Source organism: Mastomys coucha, unplaced genomic scaffold (assembly GCF_008632895.1).
Source record: "Mastomys coucha isolate ucsf_1 unplaced genomic scaffold, UCSF_Mcou_1 pScaffold12, whole genome shotgun sequence".
Classification (NCBI taxonomy): domain Eukaryota; kingdom Metazoa; phylum Chordata; class Mammalia; order Rodentia; family Muridae; genus Mastomys; species Mastomys coucha.
The window spans coordinates 89,482,964-89,505,571 of NW_022196894.1; the positions used below are offsets into that span (position 1 = coordinate 89,482,964).

The 22,608-nt window shown below is 42.8% G+C and overlaps 1 protein-coding gene across 5 annotated transcripts in view; it reads left to right on the top strand.

The window, feature by feature from the left end:
• The window catches only part of Itsn1 (intersectin 1), a 183,907-nt gene that overhangs the window by 38,066 nt on the left and 123,233 nt on the right, over positions 1-22,608 (top strand). For all 5 annotated transcript variants that reach the window (XM_031364396.1, XM_031364398.1, XM_031364401.1 and 2 more), the window contains exons 2-4: positions 13,591-13,650; positions 15,604-15,696; positions 16,800-16,863. In XM_031364396.1, the coding sequence (XP_031220256.1) occupies positions 13,623-13,650; positions 15,604-15,696; positions 16,800-16,863 (185 nt within the window). In that variant the 5' untranslated portion in view covers positions 13,591-13,622. The remainder of the gene's footprint in view (positions 1-13,590; positions 13,651-15,603; positions 15,697-16,799; positions 16,864-22,608) is intronic.

Consider the following 22,608-nt stretch of genomic DNA (forward strand, 5'->3'; position numbering starts at 1 on the left):
CCCTCTCCTCCTTCAAAAAGGGAGAAGCCCCACCTGGTACCAGCCCACCCTGGTGCATCAAGTCACAGCAGGATTGGGCACATTCTCTCCCACTGAGACTAGACAAGACAGCCCAGTTAGAGAGCTGTCTTTTCAGGCAGGCAACAGGGTCAGGGATAGGCCTCCGCAGCAGTTGCTGGGGACCCGTCTGAGAATCAAGCTGCACATCTGCTACATATATGCGGGTGGCCTAGGTCCAGCCTGTGGACCAGCCTCTGGTTGGTGGTTCAGTCTCTGAAAGCCCCCAAGGATCCAGGTTAGTTGACTGTTGGCCTTCCTGTGGAGTTCCTATTCCTTCCACATCCCTCAGTCCTACCCCCAACTCTTCCACAAGACTCCCTGAGCTTCCTTCAATGTTTGGCTGTGGGCATCTGTTTTGGTCAGCTGCTGGGTGGAATCTCTCAGAGGACAGCCACGCTAGGCTCTTGTTTGCAGAGTCATTGGTTCTTGCTCATGAGATAGGTCTTAAGTTGGTTAGCCGTTCCTTCAGTCTCTCATATCTTTTCTGTGCTTTCTTAAAAGAATGTAGCCCAGAGCTGGGTGGTGGTGGCACACGCCTTTAATCCCAGCACTTGGGAGGCAGAGACAGGTGGATTTCTGAGTTCAAGGCCAACCTGGTCTACCAAATGAGTTCCAGGACAGCCAGGGCTACACAGAGAAACCTTGTCTCGAAAAACCAAAAAAAAAAAAAGAAAAAGAAAAAGAATGCAGCCCCCGGTGGCATGATGGCAACTGGGCTTCAGCTTTTCTCTTATTTTCTCAACTCCAAATTGATCAATGTATATGTTGATCAAGTAAAGTGGGAATAATTATTGGAATCTCTATCCATCGCCTACTAAGATGATCTGATTTTCTGTTGTATTTTGGTGATGTGAATGCTTTGAACTTTTTTAGTTCTAAACCTTTCAAGAAGTGATAAATCAGGCTGGATTGATGGCTCAGCAGTTAAGAGCAGTGACTGCTCTTCCAGAGGTCCTGAGTCCTAGCAACCACATGGTGGCTCACAACCATCTGTAATGGGATCTGACGTCCTCTTCTGGTGTGTCTGAAGAGAGCAACAGTGTACTCACTTACATAAAATAAATTTTTAAAAAGGGATAAATCTAGTTCCTGGCGTCCTTCCTGTCAGTTAGCAGAGCACAGTTGTTAGCTGCTGGTTCATTGTCCTTTGCTTTGATTCATGGTAAATGGTGATTTGCTGATGGTACACGAGGTGTACCCCTCTCCTCTTGGACCTCATTCATAAGCACTGGGAAATAGTCTTCAGCTGTAGCGAGCAGCAGCAGCATCTATGTCTGGTCAGATTGTACCATTGCCCTGACTAGACAAGTGGTTGCCACAGATTGCAGAGCATCTCCACTGAGTTTTCCATGGGCAAAGAGTTTTTCATGGCATTAAGAGTTGAGTGTATTGGACAGGAGAGTTGAATTGTCATTGCTTGTCAAGGAGGCACCACATCTGTGAAGAGTCAACTCTGTGTAACATTTGCAGCTTCTCCATTGTGTATCCATTACATATTCATTACACATCCTCACTCTAATCCCAGTGACTAGTGACTTCTCTAAAGTCTGTATAACTCAAGGGACAGTTCAAGTATGTATCTTTCATGTTTGTGCACACGTGTTCAGGGAAGCCACAGATCCCCTGGAGCTGGAGTTAGAGGCGGGTGCGAGCCACTGATGTGGATGCTGGCACCTGAACTCATGTACTCTGTAAGAGCTCCATGTGCTCTTAGCCACGGGGTCATCTCTCCATCCCCAGTTGGCTCGTTTATAGAGGCTGTATGTCATGTTTGCTTGCCTTTTACTGTGCTCCGTCGGCCTGTGCATTGTATCCATGTGCAGCTGGCACACTGTTGTATGACATAGCCAAAGAATCTGCTAGGATGTCTCCTTGGAGTTTTAGCATTGCTTTGTACACATGGAGCCTCCTGTGTTGAAGCTGAGTAGGGATGCCAAAACCTTTCAGTAACTGGACTTCCAGTTTCTGCAGCTAAGCTATACTCTAGGCTTGGTTGCTGGTCCAATTTTCTCCCAAAAAAAGGCATGCAAGGTATAGATAGTACCTTTTGAATATTACCTTACAGTAACTTTACTTGCTTAGAAAATGGTATTTTGCCGGGCAGTGGTGGCGCACGCCTTTAATCCCAGCACTTGGGAGGCAGAGGTAGGTGGATTTCTGAGTTCGAGGCCAGCCTGGTCTATAGAGGGAGTACCAGGACAGCCAGGGATACACAGAGAAACCCTGTCTCAAAAAAAACAGAACAAAAAAAAAAAAGAAAAGAAAAGAAAAGAAGAAAGAAAATGGTATTTCGAAGCCTCTCCCTGTCTCAGCCTCTTATGATGGAAAATGATAACAAGGGCTTCAAAGATGAGATTGTCAAGATCCACTTTTTTCTTAGCAGACACTCCGGTGTCTCTTGCTGTCTCTCCCTCATTTGTCATATGTCTGTTGCAGCTGTGTTCTGTTCCCTAGGGAAGTCTCTTCTTCAAATATTAGAACAAGGGTAATTTAGAAGAACTAACATTAAAATCTGCTTATTCGAGTGCTATAGGCAGGATACCCCAGCATTTCTTTGTGGGAGGTAAGCTACAAGAAAGATGCCAGTGAGTGTTGCCAAGTGACATGCCGTCAGCTGGGCCTGACAGTGAGTGCTGGACACTGGACCCTCCTGTCTCCTGGCTGCTTCCCATAGGTTCTTCCCCTGACCCCTAGCACGCACACAGTCTGTGGGAAAGGCCTGCTCCCTTTAGAAGGAAACCTGAGCATTCACTAATTCTCCAGATACAATGGCTCTAATCGCCTCACCCTTTTAATTAAGCCTCCACTCTGCTGTTTTTAGAGCTAATTTGTAATCTCTGTGTGTTCCTTTGCAGCCAATGTAGAAGCCACGTGACTATACGGCATTGATCAGGATGTTATATGTTTGGGAGTTGTCAGTTCCTTTGTCTGTTTATTGCCTGTCTTTTCTCTGTGTTTCTAAAGAGCTTTGTATACCTTCTGCCTGTGTGTGTGATCTTCTGAGTGACTTTCTGCTCTTTGTCCCTCTGCTCTAATAGATGTCAATGAGTGGAATGTTTCTTACTTACTGGGCAGGGTACAGTCTCCTCTGTTTGTTTCTGCTTATTGCAGACTTGATCCAAAAGTTTAGGGCTTTTCTTTCAAGATGTTCTGTGTATTTGTCTGTTCTTTAGAGTTTCATACCGGTACAGTGTGTGTTCTGGATCCCTCCCTCCTTCCTGTTCCCCTACTGTCACCACAAATATCCTTTTCCTATTTAGGTTTGGTTTTGTTTATTGACCCACACAAGTTAATCAGGCCTGTCTATGTGACCTTGAATTTGGAACAGGCCATCAGAGCCTGAGTTTACCATTACTATACACCTGGATACTATGCCTCCCCATTCAGAATCTGTTGTTTGCTGATACATCAGGAGTAAGTGGTAGGGCCCTGAGACACTTTCCCTTCCACAGCCGACTGTTAGGAGGCCCAGTATACACTGCTGCTGTGCGTTCATGGTTGCATGGCCATTCCTTGCTTGGAATACGGTATTTCACAGCCTCTCCCTAGCTGCCTCTGTTGCACCTCTGGCTCATGTTCTTCTCTCCCTCTGCTCAGTGTTCTCTGAGCCTCTAGGGGGCGTGTGAATCTTACCTAGGTTTGAGCCCTCAACCTTTCTTTAGTCTTAGCATTTTACGTAGGCTAAGTCTTTGCGTTTGCCTTTATTCACTGCAAGGACAGGCACTTTTGTGTAAGACTGGGAGTAGCCTTTGTCTGTGGGTGTAGATGTGGATGTTTGATAGTGTGTCCCTTCCAAGGGTCTAAGACCTCTGCAGTCATGGGATTGGCCCAGGTTTAACAGGACGAGGTGTGGATACTTGTGTGGAGAGCAATCCTGAAACTTAATTGGGAACAGTTGGTTACTCCATAATTGTCATGCCACCATCGGGCGCATCCAGCTTGGCAAGTTATTATTGTTCCTGAAGCTGCCTTTCAGGGCTTAAAACATCTTCTCTGTTTTCTGTTTGCCCTCAACGTTTCATAAATGCAAAATTTATATTGACGTCAGTATTCTATTTTGTAGGTTTTTTGACATAACATTTACAACTTTATCTACTCTATCTGTCTGTCCATTTCTCTGTCTCTGTAGATCAAATGAAGGGCCTCTTGAATGTGAGGCAAGTGCTCTTTATCACTGACCCATAACCTCAGCCTCTTATTATTTATTAGATGAATAATTTCATTGTCCTAATACTATGACTGACTTTTCCTGCTGAGCCCTTTCATTTTCAAGCCAGCCAGCCCTTTTTAGGGAACACTCGTTAGTTGTCCATGCTGCTGGGCTACAATGATAAGAACTAAATTCGGGTATCAGGAGAAAGCATAGAAACATAGTCCATTTGTAATTGATTCCTTATTTTAAAAAGATCCCCTAACTCCTGACCTGTGCAATATCCCTGTGGGAAGCTAAGGGGGAGGGTTGCCAGTTAAAGGACAGCCTGAGCTACACAGAGAGACCAAGAATTGGAGACACAGCTCAGTGGTTGAGCGCTTCGCCAGCTTGTTCAAAGCCTATAAACCCCTGATTTGGATTCCCTGCTCTACAGACCTGCTAGGACTAGGTTGGTACCAGGTGTGAGAGTGTGTTCTTGGTGTGAGCCCAGCAGTGGATCAGGGCCTTCTTACACTGAACAGCCACCCTTTACCTCCCCATCTGTGACCTCATCTGTGATGGTGGTGATGAGCTTCCTTGTATATGTAAGGGGATTATTTTATAAAGATTATTTATAAGGAATATACAATTACAAGATTTCTTTGAGGGAATTGCTGCCAATAACTAAATGAAAGCTTAATATATGTTCACAATCTACTTTAGTCTTTGAATCATTAAGCCAAAATTAGCCCTCTTTGAACATATTAGAAGTATAGTGATTATATGAACTATGTAATTATTGATTTTCAAGTATGTTCGGATTCTATTGTATCTTATTTTTAAAGTCTTTTCTAATTCTCAAGAAAAAAACATAAAAGTTTCAAACTTTCAGGAAGATTATCAAATCAGTAAGATTATCAAAATGTCATACTTGTTTTAAAAGCTATTTGGAGTTATTTGATATAAATACAGTTTCAAAGGTTGTAATTAAAAACACCAGTAATTTTCACTAGAAATTTTATTCCTCATTACTAAAATTTGCCTACATTAAGTTGTCAAATTTAGAATTTATGTGCTAGAAACCAAATCCTCAATTGCACATTTAAATTTTTAAAGTTATTTAAATATTTTATGTTCATCTGTATTTATGACAGCCAGACATTGCAAATCAACTGACAAAATTTATTTCAATATGTTTTTGTCATTATAAATGGTATTTTTTAAGTAGTATTACCAACATTTGGCACTTGAGTGTAAATACCAGAACTCATAGATGAGTATTTATCCTTTTAACTTTCCGTAATTAGCCCTTCTTTCCAAAGCTAAAATGAGATTAAAGACTTCTCAGACATATTCTAGAAATGGTTTAATAATTCTAACATCATCTAAACTTTGAAAAGCACTGTTTACCCAGTTCTAGTATTTAGTTTATTTGTTTTATGTTTTGTTTACATAGATATAGGAGTGCTTGCCTGGCTCAAAATCTCTTAAGTCCAGGCTAATATATAGCTGGCCTAGCATGTTCAAGGCCTAGGGCTTGATCACTAGCAATGCTCTCTGCCCAGAAGTTTGAAGCTTGCATGTTTATGGTTTTAGAAATTTCTCAAAGCCTATACCTTGTGTTCTGTTCAGAAGAGAACAATTTCAGTTTCCTTGGGAAAAGGCAGGAAGGAGCTGTGTGTTCCAGGCTGTTAATAGGGCTCGCCTATGCCTGGTGAAACTATGGGGCTCCCCTTGCTCTCCGGAGGTCTCTGAATTCACTGCTGTTTTCTTCTGTCCCTTTTCATGGACAGTTATGCTGTGGACACACTAGTGAACTAAAAATATTTCAGAAGAATTTTTGTTTACTTGTTTTATGTTTTTTGAGAAATGGTTTCTCTGCCCTGGTTGTCTTGGAACTCACTCTGTAGATTAGACTGGCCTTAAACTCAGAGATCCACCTGCCTCCAACTCCCAAGTACTGGACTTAAAGGCATGTGCCAGCACCACCTGGCCAGTAGAATTACTGTTTTTGAACAAGACATCTAGCTTCCATATATCAAATGCTTACAGTTTCTGAAAATGCCCCCACCACATCCAAGAAGTAAGTGTTTTTGATTTATAAGTTGGTTAATCTAATGATCTTATATTTTCTCATCTGTGATGCGCTGTGACACTTAGTGGGCCTTTGGGGTTCTTTATCTCCCTCCATTCTGTTGTTGGGTCTCCACTGCTAACATTAGTGTCCCTGACAACACTTGACTCCACCCTGACTGGTTTCCATGACTCAGTACTTTCTGATTGATCAAGTTCTTATTCCCGGGATCACCATCTGGGAGACTATGATGAGTTCCTTTTCAGCATTGGCTGTGCTGTACACCTGTCTATACTGTGTCCTCATGTAGCACTGTGATGGACTCACAGGCCCACAGTAGGAATAAATTGGCTAATTATAGATCAAATGGTCTTTAATTTTTCAGTAGTTCTTTTTTGGTGCTTAACGGTCCCTACACATGCACACACATTCTTGTATTAACTACCCCTTATTGATTGACTTAAACTCTTACTTAAGTAAGAAGGGACATGCTAGTAAATCCTCAACTAAACTAACCATTATCTCCATTCAGAGAGGACTTTGAATTGTCCTTTGAGTGAGATCAGACCTACAAGTCAGCTTCTAAGACAATCTTAAGATGTAAGATAAAAATCAGAGCTGAAACAATCGTTCCAGGCTGTGCAAGCAGGAAGGACAGAGTCTGTTCTCTCACAGCTCAGGGGATCAAGCCAGATGTAGTAGCAGGCACTGCAACTCCAGCAGTAGGACACAGAAGCAGGGAGAGCCTGCAGGCTGTGCTCAGGCCTCCATATGTACGCTCGCCACACACACACACACACACACACACACACACACACACACACGTACATGTACACATACACACCCACACACATACATACGTACATGTACACACACACATGCACACACACTTTAAAACCCCCGATTCTGGGCTAGAGAGATGGCTCAGCGGTTAAGAGCACTGACTGCTCTTCCAGAGGTCCTGAGTTCAAATCCCAGCAACCACATGGTGGCTCACATCCATCCGTAATGAGATCTGACATCCTATTCTGATATGTCGAAGACAGCTAGTGTACTTACATAATAAATAAATCTTGGGCCAGAAGGAGCGGGGCTGGAGCTGGGGCCTGAGTTCAATTCCCAGCAACCACATGATAGCTCATAACCATCTGTACAGCTGCAGTGTATTCATATACATAAAAAAATAGGTAAATCTATATATATAAAAAAATGATTTTACTTTCAGGTTATATGTTGTCTTTAGAAAATCCTTCAGTTATCCTATGAGATACCTGGTTTTATTAAGACATTTCATACATGTGTAACATCATATTTTGTTCACATTACACCATGCAAGTACATTGTTTTCTCCCCCAGATGCAGCCCTAAGGTCCCATCACCTCACTCAACACTGCCACACTGGAGACCAGTGACAGTTGTGTAGCTTAAGATGGCCGTGTTTGTCAACATTCTGCTGTTTGCCCAGTAGAACTTGTGAGGGTCTAGCTCCACCACATCCTTGCCAACACGGCATGGTCAGACATGTTCCAATAGGCTTGTAGCAGAGCATGCCTCATGCATATGTTTTCTACTTGGCTGACCTGTCATCCATTCATGTCATAAGAAACTATCTAGCCCAAGATGTGAGCATATCCTCCAATTTTTAAAACATTTTTTATATAAAACTTGTGTGGTTTTCTATCTAAAGTCTCAGTGGTCCTTCTGCTTCTGTATAATTATTAATGCCAGCTTGCCAGTTCCCACTCAAAGTCTTGGACTTTTGATTCAGATCGCTTGAAATACTCGGGTCTGTTGGAAGAGGATTGCTGTTCTGACAAATTGAACGTTAGAGTTCATAGTGGTATCTTTCCATTATTTAGCTCTTCAATGTTTCTTAGTAGTATTTTGTTAAGTTCAATGTAGAGGACTAAGGTTTGTTTTGTTGTAGACAGGGTCTCACCTATGTATTGCAAGCTAGATTAACATTTGATACCATCCTGCGCTAGGCTCCTTGGTGCTAAGATTGCAGGTATGGTCCACCACGAGTCTTTCATGTAATTTATACTAAGTAATGTTAGATTTTGTGGTACTACTCAAAATACAATTATTTTTCTTTAAAGAACACTTTTTAGAATTATTTTGTGTTTGAGTGTTTGCCTGCATGGATATATGTGTGCACAGAAGCCAGAGGAGGGTACCACATTCTCTGGAAGTGGGGTTGTGACAGCCTTGAACCATTAGGTGCGGGGAATTGGACCTGGTTTCTCTGGAAGTCTTGGTTAATCTAGCCTAGACATTTACTCAAGATCATGCCTGGAATTTTATGTCCTGGCTGATTGTAGGTGCCATCACATTGTGGTCCGTGTGTGGATAACTTTAATTGTACTGTAGAGGTGAATTCCACAGTCCCATGGCTCTCCTCAATGGAGTGCCGATTGTGGGTTCCCTCCGTCCAAGTTACTCAGCACTCTTAGCTCCCGAGTCCAGTGGGGCTTCACTCTTCCTCCAGCTTTCAAGATGGGTTGTGTGCCATCCCACCTGTCTGTGGTACATTCACAGATCCAGCGCTCTTGTCTGCTTTCTTATTTCTTGTCTTCTCCACACTCTACAGGCTCCACAGGGCCTTTTCTGTTTGTTCTCTTGCAAAAAAAAAAAAAAAAAAAAAAAAACACTGTATTTCTGTTGGAGTTTTGGTCTCTGCACCTCACTTCACTCCCTAGCTCCCTGTCTGAGGCTCACCCTGGAGCAAGGCTCGTAGAGAACAGAATTGGGGAAACTTGATTTCCCATACACCCTGACCTGGGTAGCTAGCCTTGTGTGCTTTGAACAGAGTTTTGGGCTTAATAAGGGGCCCTTGCAGCAGGCTTGAAGTAGCTACAGCAGAGCTGGAGCGCAGTCTTGTGACATATTGCATGTGATTATTTTTCTGAAATATAGAAGTCACAGATTATTTTTCAGGTCTAATAGTAAAATGGCACCTGTTATGCTTGCTTGTAGTCCTTGCTAGGGAAGCTGTGATGGCACAGCGGAGCTACCACGGAGGTGCAGCCACAGAGTACCCAGGCATTTGAAGGTGTGTGGGAGGCTTGAAGGACATGGGTTTACAAGGAAGGTGTGCAAGAGACTTCCAACCCTGTCCTTAGACCAGCTTTTGACTGTTAAGCTAGAGAACATCTTCAGTCACTCCTCACAGTGGTTTAATTTTTATTAGATAGATTCTATAATAGCCAACTTATGATCAATGACCCTAAGAGCTCCGAGCTGTAGTTGGAAGTGGAAGAGAGAGAAAGCATTATATCCAAGATGTTAGATGCAGGAGGAGTCTGCACTTGTTCATTGCCCCTTCACAGATGCTCAGCACAAGGGAAGTAGAAACAGCTATCAAAGTGCTAGGGTATGAATTTAATCTAGCACTGGTCACAGTCTTCCTGTGAGCAGTCTCCTTCCCTTTCATCTTACTGCTGTTTTGGGATAGAGAACTCTAGAGGACAGAAATTCATTTCTGTGGTAAATAGCAATTATTCTTAGGTTCTTGGACAGGAACTGATACTAATTATATTTTGGCCGTAAGAGTCCTGTCTAGTTTTGATTCTCTCAAGGAGCTGTGAAATATTTAAAGTAATGCATAACATTATATTTGTAAGAATGGTGTGCATGAAAATATGAACAATAAATATAAGCTTATTTAAAAGAATAGTATGCTTTTTTTAGAGATTTATTTATTTATTATATGTAAGTACACTGTAGCTGTCTTCAGGCACACCAGAAGAGGGCATCAGATCTCATTATGGATGGTTGTGAGCCACCATGTGGTTGCTGGGATTTGAACTCATGACCTTCGGAAGAGCAGTTGGTGCTCTTAACTGCTGAGCCATCTCTCCAGCCCCTAGTATGCTTTTTAATACCCATATGTAATAACTAATCTTAAGAGTATACTGGCTATAACTTATAACGAGGGCAATTAAGTTTACTCTCTGAAGTGGTTTTGGTGAACGTTTGTTTCTTGAAGATTTATTCAAACTCATCTCTAAAATTTTCCTGGTCATATTTCAGTTGTATATGTATATTTCCAATCATTTTTATTTTGTGCTGTTTTAAGAGTTTTGTAATTTCTAGGAAGATAGATAGATCCCTTTCCTCAAAATTTGTTGCTTTAAAAAAATAAATAAATGAAAACTAGCATTTTTGTCTGGATTGTGTTTACTACAAAAAAAAAAGTCTAGAATAACTTAATAATAGCTACCATGTCACTGTAGTTCAGTGTTGGCAAAGGTGGACTAGGATACTTGCTTGCTTAGCATATGGGGCTCAGATTCAGCTCCCAACACCAAAAGAAAGAAGAAAAGTCCAGAATGTTAACAAAAGGAAAACATGTGATTACTTCATTAGTGGCTAAGAAAAAAACTTCTAGAAAATTAGCATCCACTCTTTACTAACAAAACCCTTACGCCAACCAGGAGTGAAGAGAGACCAGTGACACACCCTGGCTCAAAGCGTGACAAGCCATCCACTAATGTAAGACTCTGACAGTCACAGGTGCTTCACACACCTAGGTTATGTGATGGGTACAGATAGGATCTTTATTTTCAGATGAAACAGATCTAATAAACCTAAGATGTTTGTTTTCAAAAGAAATGAAATGTCCCAGAAAGTGGTGAAGTGTGCAGTCTCTGGGCACAAAGGGGTTAATAATAATTTGTCTTTACTTTGCAGTAGACAGTGAAGAATCTAGCTTACACACATATTTTCTAGTGTGTGTTGAGTTGTTTCACTTGGCTTTAGAAATTTGGAGCTGAGTGATTTTGGAAAGGTGTGACCTGTCACCCGTACAAGTCTTGTGTGAGAGTTGTGTGAGAGAGCAGGTGCTCAAAGCCTCTGGTACATGTCGACACTTGCAGGCAGAGGGAAGCCAGGCCAGCCAGCACAGCTCTAGGAAATCGCCATGCCCATTTCCTCTAGATTGGCAGCCCTCTGCTTAAATTGGTGCCTTGGCCACAGATGTGTTCTGTTTTCCTGCCTTAATCAGAAACAACGTGTCACTCATTCAGAAGACTATCACTTAGAAAACAACAGAGGAGTGAGTCTAATGAATTCCCATAGAGCATGCATGGTCCATATCCCGAATGAGCAAGGAAGACAAGGACTAGACCTTACTGCAAAGAGGAGCTCCAGCCATCTTGTCTGAATGGTGCGAGAAGCTTCCACAAGCTTGGACGCTGTAGGTGTTCCCACAGGCAGCAGTTCAAAATAGGAATTCTTTCAACTTCTCTGTTGGTGTCGGGACCATCGGGACCATCCCACAGATAGGTGACTATTCTGGTCTCTTCTCTGGGAGAGATGACTGAAGCAGGGTCTGAAAGTCACTCTGTCACTCTGTGGTTGCACATTCTGTGTAGGCCCTCACCACAGTCCAAGGCAGCATGAAGGTGGTGGTGCCTCACCCTTCTCGCCCTGCCCAGCTTCTCTGCTGAAGGTGAGCAGGTTTGAGGATGCTGACATTTGGAAGTGTCCTGAGGAAAGGCAAGGCGGTCTGCTTGATTGTCTTTGAACGTGCATACCTCCCACCCAGCCTACTGACTCATTGTTAATAGAAAAGAAAATCCAGCGCTCACTCACAGCAGCCAGCCAGCCAGTGACAGGAGGAACCAGGCGGACCAAATGGTGTAAAAGACTAGAAAACTAAAATGTAATAAGTCGGAAGTCTGATGTCGTTAATCACTATAAAGAGGCAGAGCACTAGGAATAGGTAGGAGCAGGGAGGAGGAAAGAGCTTCGGGGCTTCAACAGATACTGCGAAGAAGCTCCACACATTGAGTTTAAAGTGTATTAAGTCAAGAGAACATCGTATTTTAAATTTCTCTACCCTTTTGTTGCTGCTGCTGTTGTTAAGCTATTGGGATGGTGTCCTCTCTTTACAGGGCTTTACTTCCTAACTTTGAACTCATGATCCTCCTGCTGGTATTATAGGCACATACTACCATGTTTGACTGAATTTATCTAAAACTTTTAATGAATACCTCCTACTCTTTTTTGACTGGAAATTTACTGTAACAAAATTAGATTAGGTCCGCATTAGTTACTTTTTTATTGTTCTGATTAAACATCATCACCCAAGCAGCTTCTAGAAGAAAAACTTTTATTTTGGCAGATAAGAGGGATAGAGTCCTGCTGGCAGAGGGGAGGCATGGTGGCCGAAACAGGAAGCGGAGCATTTGCATCTCGACAGACTTGGCAAACCACGAAGAGGGTGCAGAGTAGAAATGGGGAGAGTCTTTAAACTCTGAAGTCCTGCCCCAAATTAACGTATTTCTGCCAGCAAGGCCACACCTAACTCCCCAAACATCACCACCAACTGGAGACTAAATCCACTCAAATTCAAACCCACCACAGACAGACAAGAAGAAAAATAGCCATTACGCCTGAGGTTTTTATTTGAGGAAGAGGACTTTGTTTCTTGTTGGCTGCTTATGAATTGATGCACTTATGCCTGATGGGAAAGTTTGGAACCTGAGTTTGACATTCTGGGCAGGCCTAACTGAATGTATAGCATTTAAATGTTTCTTGTGGTTTTGCTTTGAAAAGAGTTTCACACAGCTCAGTATGGGTTTAAACTCACTGTATGCCTGGTAGTGTCCTTGAACTCTTGCCTGAGGTGCAGATCCCAGCAAGTGTCTCATAATGTGTATGTTAAAGACTCACCCTTATTACTGTGTGCACACAGGCAATGTGTGTAACAAACATGGTGTTAGTTTGTGAGTGTGGGGGTTGGAGCTTGGTGAAGTTGTTCCTCCTTCCACTTTTATGTAGGTTGCAGGGAACAAGCTCTGGTTGTCAGACTGGCCTGTCTTTCACAGTCCTTATGGAGCAGTTGAGTATTGTTCTTAGTGGGCACGGCTGTGGCGTTTGGTGCCCTGTTCTAACCACTCCCTTCTCTGTTGTTTCCCCTTTGTCTGCAATGCTGGGTGTAATGCATAGGGCTGTGTGTGTGACACAAAGAGAAGAGCTGTACACCTGCACAATGCACACCTTGTATTAAGTGCTCAATGAGAATCCTCAAGTAGTGATATATATAGACAGTTAAGATATGCTAAACCGTATCACATACAACACTGGACATTAAATAGCCAGCCTTGCAGAAGCTTCCTGTGACAGCCTACCAGCTTCCATATTGTTCCTGACACTGAGAATCTATCCAGGGAATGAGAAAGGGGCCCTTTCATTGTGACTTTCACTTGCAGGTGTGTACTCTAGTTCTGGTGTTGGTATTAAGATTAAAGACAGCATGCTAGCATGTATACACAGACCTGAAGTTTTCTTAAACTCACCTGTTGCATTTTAATTGCAGGCGTCGATCAGCAAGGTGAAAGTTATAGAACCATGGCTCAGTTTCCCACACCCTTCGGTGGTAAGTTTTCAGGGTTTCTTTCTTAATATAAGTTGGGGTCATCTTTAAAGATTCTACAATGATGGGAAGTTTCAGGTAAATTAATAGAGTTGACTTGGGCTAAGGTGTAGCTTTGGGGTAGAGCACTTGCCTAGCATGCATGAAATCCTGTGTTCAATCTTCATTACCACAAAACCAAACCAACTTAAATAGAGAAAATTACACAGTCAACCCTCATCTTATTCCGTGAGATGCTTCGGTGATTAGGGACTCAATTTTGTTTCATTGGGTTGTTTTGAAGTAAATCTAAGACATCTTAGCCTCTCATTGCTGAAGATTTTAGTGTGTTTATTTACTCAATGATAAAAACTGAAGTATAATACCATTATCAAAACTCTAAAGTTTAGGTATACATTATAGCTATAAAATGTACATTATGTCCACTTAGGCGTTAGGAAGCTTTTCAATGTCTTTGTGCAAACTGAAACCCAAGTAAGGTGTAGAGGCTTCAGCCCTTGCTCTCAGGTGGCGCACCCCTCTGCTTGTTGCCCGCACGGCCTTAATGGGTCACGTTGTTTGAAGTATGCCGTCTTTGCTGTTTGAAACTCACCAGTCTGGGTAACATGGACTTCTGGCATGTTATTCGTGCATGCCTTGTATTTTCTTTGTCAAAGCTGGTGACTGAGCCCAGGGGCTGATGTGTGTATGCTAGGCAAGCACTGGGTTACACCTTCAGCCCAGACTCTACTCACAAAGCAAATGTGCCATGCTAACAGGTGATCTTGGCAGGGCTGTGGACAAAGCACAAGGTGTGAGTGCCTGACTGCCTGCCCTACTTAGGCTCTGCGTTCAAGCTAAACCCAAAACAAATGTGGAAAGCAGTTGCAAAGAGAGTGAGAAGGCACTGTGTGCCATCCTCTGAGCACACTGACGGGCATCTCTGGGATTCCAGACACACCTGCAGACTTTTCCAGGTTGTCAGTTGTTTTGTGTTATTTACATTTTTTTTGTTTGTTTTGCCCTCTTAATTAACAATATAATTTTTATTTGCTTATTTTGGGCTTTCATTTTGTTTGTGATTATGAAGCGCAATGGGGCAGTAAAAGCCCCTTGACCTTTGCAGAGCTGCTTCCCTGTGCAGGGAGAGCTGTCTCTGTCTGGCGCTTTGCCATGCTGTATAACACAATGCTTGGCAGAGTTCATGTTCAGTAAATGTTTGCCCTGCATCTCAGTGGAGCCTGCCCATCACTGTCACACCTTACCCTGCATGTGAGACACATGGCCATCATATGTTCCCACCTTGGGGACAGTAGTTGGCATTCACCGAGTGTTTTGTCCATCACCTGGAATTACTTTAGTGGATTTTTTTTTTTTTTTACTTTTTTCTTTTCTTTTCTTTTCTTTTCTTTTTTTTTTTAGGAGACCAAGGGTAAAATGTTTAATTACATATGAACATACACACATAATACATACATACATACATACACACACACATGCACACATACTTTGGTCATTGGTTTTATCAGAAAATTTATCCTTAGAAGCAGCTGTAATGAGGCACAGTTCAGACCTCATACAGGTGACCCACTTTAAATGTGCCACTTGGTGATCATCAGTACATTTGCAAAGTTGTACAACCGTTACCAGACATTTGAATATTTTTATAGAATCTCAGAAGATTCTAATTGTGCTGTACTAACACCATCACTATAATTTTTTTAATGCTCCTCTTAGATTTTTGTAATTTTTACCTGTGACATTTTAGGCACCTAAATCAGAGTTTAGGTATCAGTAACCTTAGACTCTTAAGTTTTGTGTAAATAAATGACTGACTTACTATGTTTTCATGTAAGTCTAACTAGAGTTATAGAACATGCTTATAGGACACCAACAGAACTCTAGAGTGCTATGCACATCGTGTGCCTGAATACCTTGCTTTGCTTGGCAACTAGCTGTCTTGTGTCTGGACTGCAGGTAGCCTGGATATCTGGGCCATCACTGTGGAGGAACGAGCCAAGCATGACCAGCAGTTCCATAGTTTGAAGCCGATATCTGGATTCATTACTGGTATGTGTGTGGCCACCATCCACGCGTTCTTACTGAGCAGCAGGAGATCTGTTATGCAGAGTGGAAATGGGTATTTAATCCAATTTGCCCTAATTCGGGACCTGTATTTTTGTTGTTATTTACTTCTTTTTAAAACTTTGTTTGTCCTCCTCATCATCGTGTGTGTTTGGATGGTGGGGGTCAGAGGAAACTGTAGGGTCAATTCTCTCCTTCTGTCTTCTCATGGCTTCCCATCCAGCTCAGGAGCTTGCCTCATGAGGCTCCCTGCCCTTACCCAGAGCCTCTCTCAAACCTTTCACAGGCCTTGCTGAGTGTCCCATCAGTGGTTTGGACTTTCCTTCTGGTGGGAATTGGTTTTAGTCAGAGGAACACACTCTTTAAACTAGGAAGGGTTCCCTGGAGCAAAGTTCTAATCATGAATGGGATCAGGAAACAATAGACAGCAAACACTTTCTAAGGATTTCATTGCTGTCTCTGGAAGTCCCTTGTGTGCCTTTCTGTGACTTTGGCTGTTTAGTCACAGTTCACCAGTTCCGGGCAGAAACTGGGAATCTGGGTTTCCTTGGAGGTGTTTATTTGTTCGCATGAAAGATCTCCAGTTGACTGATTGGCAGAACTCTTTTATTCATTCCTGCCCATTCTGTGTCATTACTAACAGTATCAATATTCAGAGTAAAAGCTTTTTCTAGAGTATGGCTTGTCACTTGAAAACTGAGGCGTCTGCTGTGTGTGCCTTGTTGTGTTACTTCTTACTGTAGCGATACAGCTATACAATCGGGTATTGAAACAGAAAGCTTGATTTTGGCTCATGGTTTCAGTTTAGGACAATTGGCAGTGCCTTTTAAAATCTCCACCCTTCTCGGTAGCATCAGGCCTGGGGTAGAGCTCTAAACTCTGCACCTTAGAGGTATATCTGGCACCCACGCTGTTGCAGGAGTGATGGGTAGCTCATCTTCTTAAACCACAGCTTCACATGACCCAAGCTCTTTCAAGTGCTGAGGTAGAGACCCTTGACCCTTCCTGTGGGGTCATTGGTGTTTATAGCATAGCCACTGGCTCCTGCTGTTTTGTTTTTCCTGAAACCTTTCCCACTTACTTTGCAGGTGATCAAGCAAGGAACTTTTTTTTCCAGTCTGGGTTACCTCAGCCTGTCTTAGCACAAATATGGTAAGTTGGAATTTTACATAAGCAGAGTGTAAAACAAAACACTATTCTGTTGTATTTATTTGGAAGTTCAGTTTCTTACATTTCTTATGTAGAAAGAGAGCATGCAGGCCTAGCTTGGAGTGCTGTGTTACTTCTTACCACAGGAATATTTTTGCAAAGGGCCAACATTGAATGGAGTGCTATGCACAAAAGTTAAGTTGAAACTGAAATATCTGAATTTGAGGAATTTCCCACTAATGAGTTTTGGCTTCATGTGTACCATTCACAGTTAATTTGACTGTCCCCCCATTTCTTTTCTCTAATGAAATTATTCCTTATCTTTCATTGTACGAGAATTAGTAGTTGTTATAAGTATTTGGTACAGTGTGATACTTGATCAGTGCTGTGTTGACTGTTGTCACAAATAGGAGTTTGGCTTGAGTGTGAGTGAAGCAGGCTGTCAGATAATAGTTTTGGGTTTTAGATCCCAACATTGGGAAGCAGGCCGAATTCTACTGACCTGAAAGAAAGTCATATTTTTCTCTTGGAAGCTTTCCAGCTGAGTGCTTGTCCCCTGAGTGACCAACATGCTCATGTTTATAAACACATGGACACTGGAAAGACTGACATAGCATAGCACCTGTGGCTTTCCGACTCCAGAACGTAGCATTCACTATTCTTAATTAAGTACCAACATTATACAAAGTCATGTCCTGGAAAAGTAAAGCTTATACTAGAAATGTAACATGTACATGCACATACACACATGTGCTTGCACATACACATATTACAGTGTCGTGATACATACTCAGAATAGCATCAGAGTCACATGCTGTACTGAGCTGTCTACTATTCTGTAACATTATTCCAGTTCTAACTGCTGGTTGATTTGAGAGAGTGGAAGCCCATGAGCAGGGAATCCACAACAAGCAGGTGCAGGGGCTGTGTCAGATCAGTTGTGTGTCTGAATCAAGGTGCCCTTGTGTGACACCTGATTGCTTCATAGCAGGCTTCTCTTGGACTACAATTTCCTTGAATTTTAGTCTTTCTTCCTCAGACTAGACTAGCAGGGGTTACAGGGCTCTGTCTGTCTGCTCTGTCCTCCTCCTCTCAACACCGGGGCGAAGAGGAAATAATTCTAAGCATGTTGGTTGTCAAACGCTATCTGCCAGTTTCCTTCCTGCTCCTTATTGAGAGAGATTTCTAGGAGCTGTGTCATTTGGCCATAGTTACAGTCCTTAAACAAGAATAGGTTATAGTTCCAGAGTCCAGAAGCCACTTACCTGGAATGTGGTTTTCTGCTCATCTGTGTATATGTTCAAGTTGAAATTAGCTCTGCAGCCAAGAACAGAAGGGAGAGAGTGGGGCAGGACAGTTGGCTACTGCAGATGCAGAACTTCCTTCCTCCTCAGATCCCTGCCCCAGGTGGGGATTGCCTGTGTCAGAGCCCATCCTAATCCTCTCTATAATTGGCAAGTGCACTCTGGCTCGGGGACAAGAGTGTGAGATTGGAAAAGCTGCCCTTCATTGTAGTTTAGGCTCAGGGAGCTGAACGCATGGCCATAAGTTACTAAGTAGAGGTACTGGAGCCGGGGCTTAGAAGCAGCTTGCACATTAGCCCGTGATCTTACCACCAGGTCTCCTGTTCATGATATTTCCAGTTGCTTTTCAGAGATCCTGAAGATCACCTGAGTTTCAGTTCCTAGCACCTGTATTGACTGCTCTCAACTGCCTATAATTCTAGCTCTGAAGGATCTAACACCTTTAGCCTCTAAGGTCACTGGTGTTTATGTGCATGCTTAGATTCTCACCCACAATTAAAAATAAAATTCATCTGTTTTTAAAATAGTTAAACCACACTTGACATGATGGTGCATGGTTATATTCACAGTACTTTGAAAGTAGAAAAACGGGAAGAGCCAGAGTTTTAAAGCTTCAAAAATGAGCCCCTGCCCCTCAGGAAACAGACATTTAAAACTCTCCATTAAGGAGAGGGAGAGATGACTCGGTGTTTAAGAACACTTGCTGCTTTTTCAGAGGGCCTGGGTTCAATTCCCAGCACCACAGCACCAACATGGTGGCTCACAACTGTTTGTAACTCCAGTTCCAAAGGATAAAATGGCCTGTTCTGGCATCTAAAGGCAGCAGTCATGTATATATATGCAGCCAAGTACCCATACACATAAAATTAATTAGTAAGTTAATTACGACTCTCATTGAGACCAAAATCCAAAGCTGTCACCAAATGTCCAAGTCCAGTATGATCTTGCTTTTGCTATGTTTCGTTTCCAATTTGCTCTCATCTCGGCCCTCTTGTCTACAGCATCGACTCCAGAAGCTAACCTCTGTGTTCCTTAGTGGGGTAGGCCTCTCCTTGCCTCAGAACCACTGTATTAGTGTGTCTCCTTCCTGCAGTTGCAGAACCCACATAGCTGCTCACTGTCTTGCTGGTTTCAGTTTGTCATCCTGAAAAGAGGTGCTCTCTGGTGATTCTGTCCTAAGTTCACCTCGTTACCCCTCTCCCTGTCATCCCTACCTCTCAGTAGGGGGTCTCCATTCCAGGGCCTAGAGAAAGCTGGGCATGATCTTGACCACTGAAACAAAGCTGCCACCCTTCACTCTGCCCACAGTCATATGTAGCACCACCCACACTAATCTGATTTGTTCTAAACAAGAAGGTAGAGACCAGGTCTATTCTTAATTTCTAGATAATGCTCACACTGTAGCAGGTGTACCCAAAAGGTGTGTATGTGTGCGTGAGTGTGTGTGCGTGAGTGTTGTTAATGAATGAGTTTCCAAACTGGTTTAATTTTCCTTATTGCTTGGACTTGGACCAAATGGTAGGTGACCGGCCTGTGGCGTGTCTGTGTGAAGCTTCATTAACAAGGTTCTGAAAGCAGCAGTGCACTCAGGGTGCTGGGAAGTTCTCCCAGCCTGCTTTCCAGTCTCCGTTCTCACTTACATCACCGTTTCTTGTTATTTTTATTGTTGTTTATTATTGTGATTAAATGCAGGCACAGAATGTATAATGTTTTGTGTTTATATGTAGTTTATTTCTTCTTTACATTAGCAGTAAGCTATAAACCTACTTTAATGTTTCACCTTTCTCACTTACTATATCCTGGAAGCCACTGATCACTTACTTACTCGTTCCTCGTTTTCTTCTCAGCACATAGTGTGTCTTGTGGTAGCAGGCATGCCATCATGGTACTCTGTGCCATAGTGCGTCTGCCCAGTGTCCGTCCTGTGTTTCCATATTAGGTTATTTCCATGTACTATGATTTCTGCTAACCTGGTGATTACAGAAAACACTGTTATGAACAGCTCTTAGCTGTGTGTTTTATGTTCTTAAATGTACCTTCAGAGTCAATCCATAAGCGTGCAGTTGCTGGTTCTAAGTAAATGATTATACAGCTCTCTTGCCACTTGGAGTTGTAATTTTCCCACCAATAGTGTGTGAGAACGGTATATGATTTGTTTCATTTGTATAAATCAAACAAGAAAAGTACGACATTGGCATACTAGCCACTTTTCTGTTTCTGTGATAAGACACCATGGCCAAGGCAGCTTCCAGAAGGACTGGTGCATTGTGGGCTCTTACACGGATAAGGTGTCACTATCACACTGGGGAAGAAGGGCAGCCAGCAGCAGGCACAGCAGCAGGAGCAGTGAGGCTCATACCTTTAGCCACAAGCAGGAAACAGAGACCACATACAAAAGTCTTTTAAATCTCAAAGCCCACTCATAGTGACACACTTCCTTCAGCAAGGCCACACCTAAGCGGCCCCAAACAGGGCTGCCAACTGGAGACCAAGTGTTCAAATGCCAGAGACTGTGAGGGACATTTACCATTTAAGCACCACCCTGTATCTGGCACCTCTGCTCCTGTCTCACCTGCCCCATGTTCCGCACTGCTTCTCATGCTTCAGTTTCCAGAGTCATGTGCAGACTTGTTTGCTGGCTTTACCATGCACTTTTCCTTCTGATGGAAATTGGGTGTCAGTATTGTCCAGACTTAATTACCTCAGGAGGGATGGGGAGTTCTTTGGAGAAGTAACCACAAGTTGAATATGAAAAGGATGACAGAGCTAACTTGTTTTGATTTGCCAAACCCCTTGAGCAATGGAATGGCAGCAGCTGTGGGGCAGCAGCAGCTGTGGGGCAGCAGCAGCTGTGGGGCAGCAGCAGCTGTGGGGCAGCAGCAGCTGTGGGGCAGCAGCAGCTGTGGGGCAGCAGCAGCTGTGGGGCAGCAGCAGCTGTGGGGCAGCAGCAGCTGTGGGGCAGCAGCAGCTGTGGGGCAGCAGCAGCTGTGGGGCAGCAGCAGCTGGAGTCTGCTTGTGCTGGTGCTAGAGTGAGAGAGGAGAGGGAGAGGGGAAGGAGCAGGCACAGGGGCTGTTTCCAGAACTTCCTTTCAGCTCTCTGTTACTAGGGAGCTTTAATAGTTATGTTTTGTTAATTCAGGGAAAAGTCTTTTTGAGAACTGCAGACTTGAGGTTCAGCCATATATATATCAGACTCGTGCTTCTTGCATGAATGTGAAGTTTCAGAACTGGGGGCTACATGTTTTCTTCCTCCACACCCAAAGGAGTGCAGAGAGTTTGAGAAGCACAAAATTATTCTAATTTAAAGGCCTCTTCTTCCTTAACCCATTGAATTTTCCTAGTTTCCACTAAGAATGCCGTTCAGGAGGAGAAGTGTTGGGGATGGAGAGTGGGCATCTGCCTGCTGTGTTATTTAAATGTAAATAAAGCATGCATGCTATAGTTACTGGAACACTTCTCTCCTTAAAGCATTTGAAGTATGTGAGTTAGAAATACTTTGCAGAAGTCAAGATTGCCACCTTGTTTGTGTCTTTTAAATCTGAAAGCTTTTTCAAAGTAGAACGACTCACTGGCCACCCAGGTCCTATCCCAAATATAGAAGCAGAACCCAAGCAAGTGTGACTTTCACAACATTTTGACCTGCTTGAGTTTAAGCCAGAGACACAATATTCATTCAGGATCATGAGTTTCTGTCAACATTGGTATTTATTTTAGTAGATAAAGGCCAAAGCAAAACATCATCAGCCCAAAAGATGTGGATTAAGACTTGAAAAACAGAACTAAACACAGAGACCTTGGCTTCCTAGTGACTATGGGATAGCTCAGTATCAGAGCTCTTGTACAACATAGCAGAAGCAATAGTAACGCTAATAACTAGTCAGTGAACCAAGAAAGACACTGTGTGGCATTTTAGAGCCTGTAGTCCTCTTAACACTTTGGATAGGAGGGGCAAGAGTTTACAGTCATTCTCTCTATAGTGAGTTGCAGTGGTTAGCCTGGGCTACCTGCAACCCTGTCTTAAAAAGCAAATAAACAAATGAGTAAGGCACGTTACTAAGCAAACGTCCCAACTAAAATTCATTCTAAGTAGTAAAGTACTCAATCCATTTCTCTCAACTCAGAACTAAGTGCACGTGGGCCCAGTAGTGTCTTTGTGTCTGAAGAGACTGGAGAAGATGTTAAAGATACTGCAAAAGAAAGGGGGCCCTTTGTCTCTGTACTTAGGTGCTAAGGATCAGTGCTACACTTAGAGGTTGGTAATACAATTAAATGGAGCATAAATGACTAATACAAATTTGTGCATGTGTTTGAATCAGGGTCATATGAACATCTGAAAATAGATATGCAGGGAAATATACTACTTACAATTCTGGTAAAAATGATAAAATTTCATAGAACACATTTATCCATAAAATTTCATGAGTGCACATGCATGCGTGTATGC